At 38.8% G+C, this 6,868-nt stretch overlaps 1 protein-coding gene across 1 annotated transcript in view; it reads right to left on the bottom strand.

Moving 5' to 3' along the window:
* The window catches only part of LOC104532435 (probable ATP-dependent RNA helicase DDX43), a gene marked incomplete at both ends in the record, with an annotated part of 9,858 nt that extends 3,555 nt beyond the window's left edge, over positions 1–6,303 (bottom strand). The window contains 7 exons of the mRNA XM_029087385.1: positions 1,191–1,301; positions 1,570–1,688; positions 1,767–1,923; positions 3,601–3,682; positions 4,227–4,373; positions 5,713–5,845; positions 6,248–6,303. Of these exons, the coding sequence (XP_028943218.1) occupies positions 1,191–1,301; positions 1,570–1,688; positions 1,767–1,923; positions 3,601–3,682; positions 4,227–4,373; positions 5,713–5,845; positions 6,248–6,303 (805 nt within the window). The remainder of the gene's footprint in view (positions 1–1,190; positions 1,302–1,569; positions 1,689–1,766; positions 1,924–3,600; positions 3,683–4,226; positions 4,374–5,712; positions 5,846–6,247) is intronic.
* Between the last annotated feature and the right edge of the window lie 565 nt (positions 6,304–6,868).

Here is a 6,868-nt window from a genome sequence, read left to right as displayed (position 1 = left end):
CAGCAAAAGTAACCATGGAAGTAAGGAAGATAGCTATTAAGCTATGAGTATGTTTTGGGTTGTTCTGAAAAATATTCACACCAAAACCAGATGAACATATGAAAGGATGCATGATTTTCTAAACAGTACCATTGCAGATCAGATGTTTTGCTGTTAAAATAATCAACGCAATGGATAAGGTTTCGGCTCACACACGCTCTGTAAAACTCCTTAGTATTTTTGGGAAGGAAGCAGTACATACATTTCAGTATTTGATGACTACAAGACTAATTCTGAATGACAAACAAAGTCATCTGAGAGCCCTAAAAGTAAAATTTCAGAGTACAGTAATGTCTGTTTAATAGCTTAAATGAAGGCCCACACTCTCAGCAGGTTTGTGGATGAAACCAAATTGGGAGAACAGCTGATACACTAGAGGGCTAGGCTGTTACTCAGAAGGACCACAAAAAGCTAGAGAAACAGGCTGACAGGAATCCAATGAAGTTTAACAAAAGCAAAGATTAGGATGGAATTATCCCATGGCTGAGGGCTAACATGCTAGAAGATGGCTTTGCAGAAAAGACTCCAGCGGGCAAGAAACTGAACTTTATTCAACAGTGTAACCCCACAAAAAAAAGACAGCCAGTTGTGTATTATGGACAAGGTAGTCAGCAGGTTGAGAGAACTCATTATTCCCCTTCATTCAGTACTTGTGAGACCACACCTCAAGCACAATACCCATTTTTTGTAAACCCCCCCCGCCCCACCTCTGTTAGAAGACAGACATATCCATATTGGAGCAAGTCCACTAGGCAGCTCCCAAGATGGCCAGAGGGACAGAGTGCCTGATGCGACAAGGCGGTAACCAGGCCTGTTCCCCCTGAACAGAAGGCTCAGAGAGATCTTATTGCTGCCTACAGCTACCTAACAGCAAGGTACTGAAAAGACACGGCCAGATTCTTCTCAGCTGTCCACAAAGGACAAGAAGCAGCAAACAAAGCTACAACACAGAGAAGCCCAACTATATAAGAAACACATTTTCAACATGACAGTAGTCAAAATAGGCATTCTAAAGACTGGGAAAATACAAACTCTTCATTTACTACCTTTCCCCTCCCCTCTTAGCAAATGCAATTATTTCAGCAGGTGAATTAAGCCACAAGTAGTAGAAAAAAAATGTTACTGAACAAGCAAGTGAGAAGTAAGATTACCTTTTAATTCCTTTGTATGTGTACTTCAAACACTCTGCCTCCACTTGAAGTGCCAGTTCTCGAGTGGGAGCAAGGACTAACATTCCTGGCCCTCCACGCTGATCTCTGGATCTGCAATAAAGCACCTTCAGAATGTGTGTACACAAGGCTAGGCAAAGTCCATCACATCTGACGACGAGTATTTTTACACCAATCTAGACTTTATCAGTACACTGCTAATAACAGAATCTATGGTGACAAGTTTGGTACTTACTCCACCAGGTGTATAATTTTTTTTGCAATTTATGATTTATTATCTTCTTTACTAGAAAAACCATCACATGAGGGGTGGGGGGAAGCATCCACAGCTAAACAAGTCAGACATGCAAGCAGTCCTTACATTGGTTGTGAAGTCAAGTGAATGAATCCAGGCATTAAGTACGCTAATGTCTTCCCCGTACCAGTCTGTGCTATACCAATAAGATCAATTCCTTGGAGTATGATCGGCCACGCCTGGGACTAACATCAAACAATAAATATTTAAATGTACTGTTCTCTTAAGCTTCAGTTAAAGAGCCATGAAAATTGAAGAAGTACCTGAATTGGTGTGGGTTTTTGAAAACCAACTTTTCTTATATTAGCCATAATATCAGGATAACGCTCAAACACATCTTCAAATCTACAAACAGGATTGGGAACACAGCGCTTTTCACCTTCTTTTAAGTCATCACAAATTATATTATTATTTTCTTTCCTGTACAGAATTAAAGAAGTGCAATTGCTTTAAAGTCTCATTATCCAAAAAATTAGAGCTAACACAAAAGACTGCCTTTCTGACTTTTAAAAAAATTTTAATTCCTGGAACAACAAAAAAACAAGTTCAGGCTCCTGAATGAGACTTACCACTATTCTGACTTTTAAGAAAGTCTTACTACAGAAACACTTCTCCTGGAGGAATCTATCAGCATTCTTTCTTAACAAAGACTAATTTAAAGTTATATATGGACATTAACATGAACTGCTGTCCTGTCATATCAGACTTCAACAATTTAACTTGTAATAGAGTGTAACTATGACAAGTTTTTAAACCTAAAGACAATCTAGAACTCAAAGGAATAGATTTGACTTCTGTGTCAGAACCCTAAATTCTGACAAAAGCCTTCACGAAATATTTTCACAGCAGCTCCCTGGATGCTCTGGAAAATACAAACACAACAGTTTAGAAAAGAGAACCTCGTCAGTAAGACAAGCTCAAAAAAACGCAAAAAACAAAACCAACCCAAAACACAAACAAACACAAAAACCAATCAAAACCCAAAACACAATAATGCACACACAAAGCTACATAAAAACTGAGATTCTGAGGCTCCCCCCAATTAAGAGGTACTACTATGCACGAGTAGTTTATCATTCTGTACTCTTCTGAAGAGTCCACTCAGCAAATAGTTTTACTTCAAGCAGGCTGTGGGCTAGGAAAAGAATGGGTAATTCAACCTCCTATTTACAACATTTTTTTTTTAATTTACTGTCTTTTTTTCCTTAAAGCAAACAGATTAGATGAAAAATCTAAATCCCCTTTATCACACAAGTGTTACCCCTCAATGCATGTTCTGAACCTACAGAACAATGTTCTGTTGCTCCTGACTAGCTCTAACAATAACACATACATGTACTTTAAGGAAACATGTCAATTCCATGCTTTGCTCACTGTGGCAAGGTTTCTCTGGTAGGCATGCAAGACAAAAAACAGACACCATGCAAAAAGAAAAAGGTAACGCTTCAAGAATGTTCACCAACTTCATTAGAACTATTGAAAAGGTTTGAAACCATCACCAGGGCCTGAAAGAATCACTTGAAACAGATGATCTGCTCTTCTTGCAAAGTAATGATGTAGATTGCTGGATCAAAATGAATGGACACAGTTAACTGAGGCACATACTCACTAGGATGGGCTTGTAAAGACAAGAGAGATAGACAGAAAGGGAGACAACAGTAATAGAAGTTGAAATTTGTTTTGAAGATGGTATTTGACTAAAATATATGGGGGAAAAAAATGGCAGCCAAGAGGTATTCAACATGTGACCAATCATATCTGGAAGGACCTAGAAAACGTGAACACGCTGTCTCATGAAATGCAATGATGGCCAAAAGCCAATGAACCGTCTTGATTTTTCTCCCTTCTGAAAGCTAACTAGATTAAACACTTTCAGAGAAGCAGTTAATAGCTAAAGTTAATTTTCCAAGCAAGTAATAACAACTCATCTGCTAGTTATTGTTTCATTCCTAAGAAAGAGTTCTTAAAAAGACCTAAGTTACTTCAAGTTCCCAACATTACTGCTTCTGTCTCAGTATTTCATCTCCCATTCCCTGGGCTCTGTACCTTACCAATTATTTTTGCCAAGCAGATGATTCCCTGTACAAATAATCTTACCGCCACATTTCCACTTCTTCTTGTGACATAGCTGCAGTCCTTGTCGATTCTTTATAGAAGTTTTTCTCAATTGGAGGCAAGTCTTAAACAATCAGAAAAAGTAAACTTGAGTCAGTAAGAAATGCTACAGACCCAGGGTCAGTCTGCCAAAGCTTAAGATGGAAATCCCAAAACCCAGACAGTGCCTTGTACTAGGAGACCAGTCAAAAGCAGTGGAAGACTATTGTTGTTCATTTAAAAGAAGAAGGTTGAAACAAACACTTAAGTATCTGCAAAAGAATCACTTCCCCTCATTTCAAGTTCTAAAGTAATTTCTGCTAACATATATAGTATAATATTTAACACTTCTCAGATTTTGCTGCAGCCACATACAAAACAACAGCATTTTCAAAGGGAGAAGTTAAAATACCAATTGAGTAGCAAGTTTAAGTTGTCACACAGCAACTACAGTGTCCTCCAAGACCATGCTGAGAAATGCTGACATGGTCACTTCACTGCAAATACGTAACTAATCTGGACACTGAAAGATTCTGTCATCTCAAAGCAAAAAATTAAAAAACATTTAAGCATTCAACAGATTTATCGTATGAAGACAAGTACCACACAATCAAATTTTTAAAACTAACCTGCCCACTTCATAGCGTCATATTTTGCTTTGTTTTCTCGAAGAGAGGCCCAGTTAATAACCATTTTTTCTGTGTTACGTTCAGGCTTGATAACGTCCAAGCTTTTTCCTGAGGAGTTAGTACCAAAACGCTGCTGTTTGATGAAATCTGTTGGAAGGTGGGGGGGAGCCCCCCCCCCAAACAAACACCTTATTTTCTTTTTCTATTTTAAGGCCTCTTATGTGATTTTGAATAGACATGAAGCATTTAAATAGAAAATTCTTTCCTAAGTCTTAGCCTTAAGCATTGGTAATACCTGTACAAATCCAGTTCTGATAAAAAAGGAAGCATTTCAACATCTTTAGCTACTTAAAGAAAGTAATGACAAGTTCCAAAATGCTGCTCGTTCAGCTGTAAATAAGGCTCATTGTGCAGCAGGCTTTTCAAAAACTTGTGAACTCAGTAGATAATATGCAGACAGAGAGCTTTACACAGAAAAAACAGCTACAAGAGCAAGGTTTACTTCTAAAGCATCCAACATCCACAACAAAGTCTCAGTGTAGTTATATTCTACACCCCTTTTTTGATGAGGCTAACACTTTTAAAGAAAGAAATGTTTTATCCTGAAGATATAAATGGCAACACAATTTCGTGTTGGAAATTGTGGAAAAGCAGGAAACATAGTGAGAACACAGTCACACGTACTAAGGAAGTGTTAACTATCTCCAGCCCCTTGAAACAAGCTTGTCCACCTTCTGGGGCACTTCTGAAATCAAAACTCACAACTACTCCATTCCTTATTCTAATGCTGGAACACAAATCTCTGATCCCTTCTTCCTCATCAGTGCCTCAGATAACAACTATGGATGTTGTCTGCCTGTGCAAAAAGCCGTTGGGAGCACACACAAGACAAATATCAGTAACATAAACAGCATCTCAACAATCATTACTCATATATCCACATTACAGATGAAGTTAACACAATAAAGCCTAGTCAAGTGAGGCATGATGTGCAACATCAAATCTTAAATACTAACATCCCATGAAAACAGTAAGAAGTCAGCATCATCCATGCTTTAATCAGTACATCTGCTTTATAGACTACATTTATAAAAGCTTATTGAATTTTAATACTGCATAGATATAATATTAAAGCTTAAACCAGAACCAATACTTGTTATTTTTGGGAAATCAGATTGGTAATGCAAGAAACTAAGCAGTATAACACTCTGCATTGATTAAAATTGTTGAAAACACACAGAAACAAATTTTCACAAATGTCTGTTAGTGTGAGGGGGGGTGAGGAAGGGAAATTGTTTATAGCCGAGAAAGGAGGATGCCTAAATATCTCTGTTTTAAGGACATATGCCATTGTCCTAGAACAAGGTGAAAGTTAACTCACTTCTGTAAAATACTACTAATATAAAAACACTCCAGCAAACTACTAAATATATGGAAAGACAATCCACAGTCCGTTTTTTTCCCCCCCCAAAACAACATTTCTTACCTTTTTCAGTCCTGCCTCTAACATAGTTTTGTCCAGACCTTGTAACAGCATCATCAATCAATATCTTGGCTTTGTTTTGCGCAGCAACACTGCCAAAAATCTTTACTTCAGCTTCATAAGTTCCCTTTATAACCTATGTTAATAAAACCTTACTGAGTGTAAGTGTTTGTATACTGCAAAAACAAACATTATATAAGAATACATACTGAAAACAATTTTTGAATTTTTTTTTTCCCCAATTTTTAACTTCTCTACCCAGGAAAAGGCCTTTTAATTCCCTTTCTAAAAGAAAGCAAAATTAATGCATACTTAAGGGGAAAAAAAAAATAATCAGTAAACTTTTGCTGATGCTTTCACATACCAGTCAAGTTGCACCCTCAATGCCACTTCCCTTTCACCAATTCTTGTAAAAGAGTAGAATTATTACAGCTATTGCAACACCCTTCAACTTGCTCCAGTAACTCTGGTTTACATGGAAGCAAAATCAAGCATGTTCCCAACAGAGTCCAGACCTGGATGACACAGCATATGGTACCTTTATCCTGGAACCCGAAGAATCCTCAAGTTCTCTTATTTTAGTTCCACCTGGACCTGTTATAAAGATACACTGCTGGTATTACAGAGATTTAGGCCAAACTGATAAAACCTACACATGGTATTTTGGTTGTGACCTTCATATGAGTGCATGCATCCATAAAGAAAAGAACTTGTGACACCAAACTGCTCGAAAATGCAGGCAGCTTTTTCAGCAATTAACCAAATGCAAAGTCAATGTGGAGGGGAAAGGCACCTCAGCTGGAGATGGAGCAGCAAAACAGCTCAAGAGAGCCACCCTTCCTCCATGTGACTGGAGAGGGGCTTCGGACAGACTGCTGGCCATGAGACAGACATCAACCCAACCGCTTTAGGGAAGAAAAGCTCAGCTACCTCAGTGAGTTGGAGAGCTCCACCTTTCCAGACAGCCACCTGCAAAAGCATCCTGCCATCCCCAGGCAAGAAAGAAGGAAGGGGATTACAAAGGGCTGGGGCCCTTCTACACGGAGGAAGATGGAAGGCAATAATGCAGCTCCTCGGGGCGCAGGAGGGGCAGGGGCCCACCCCAACAAACCTCTCCTCGGCCGGGTCCTCCTCCCCTCCCCCACCCGCGTACCCCAGC

Source organism: Antrostomus carolinensis, unplaced genomic scaffold (genome assembly GCF_000700745.2).
Source record: "Antrostomus carolinensis isolate BGI_N321 unplaced genomic scaffold, ASM70074v2 scaffold1511, whole genome shotgun sequence".
Classification (NCBI taxonomy): domain Eukaryota; kingdom Metazoa; phylum Chordata; class Aves; order Caprimulgiformes; family Caprimulgidae; genus Antrostomus; species Antrostomus carolinensis.
Note: the sequence above shows the minus strand (reverse complement) of the source record. Positions and strands in the feature narration are given on the sequence as shown.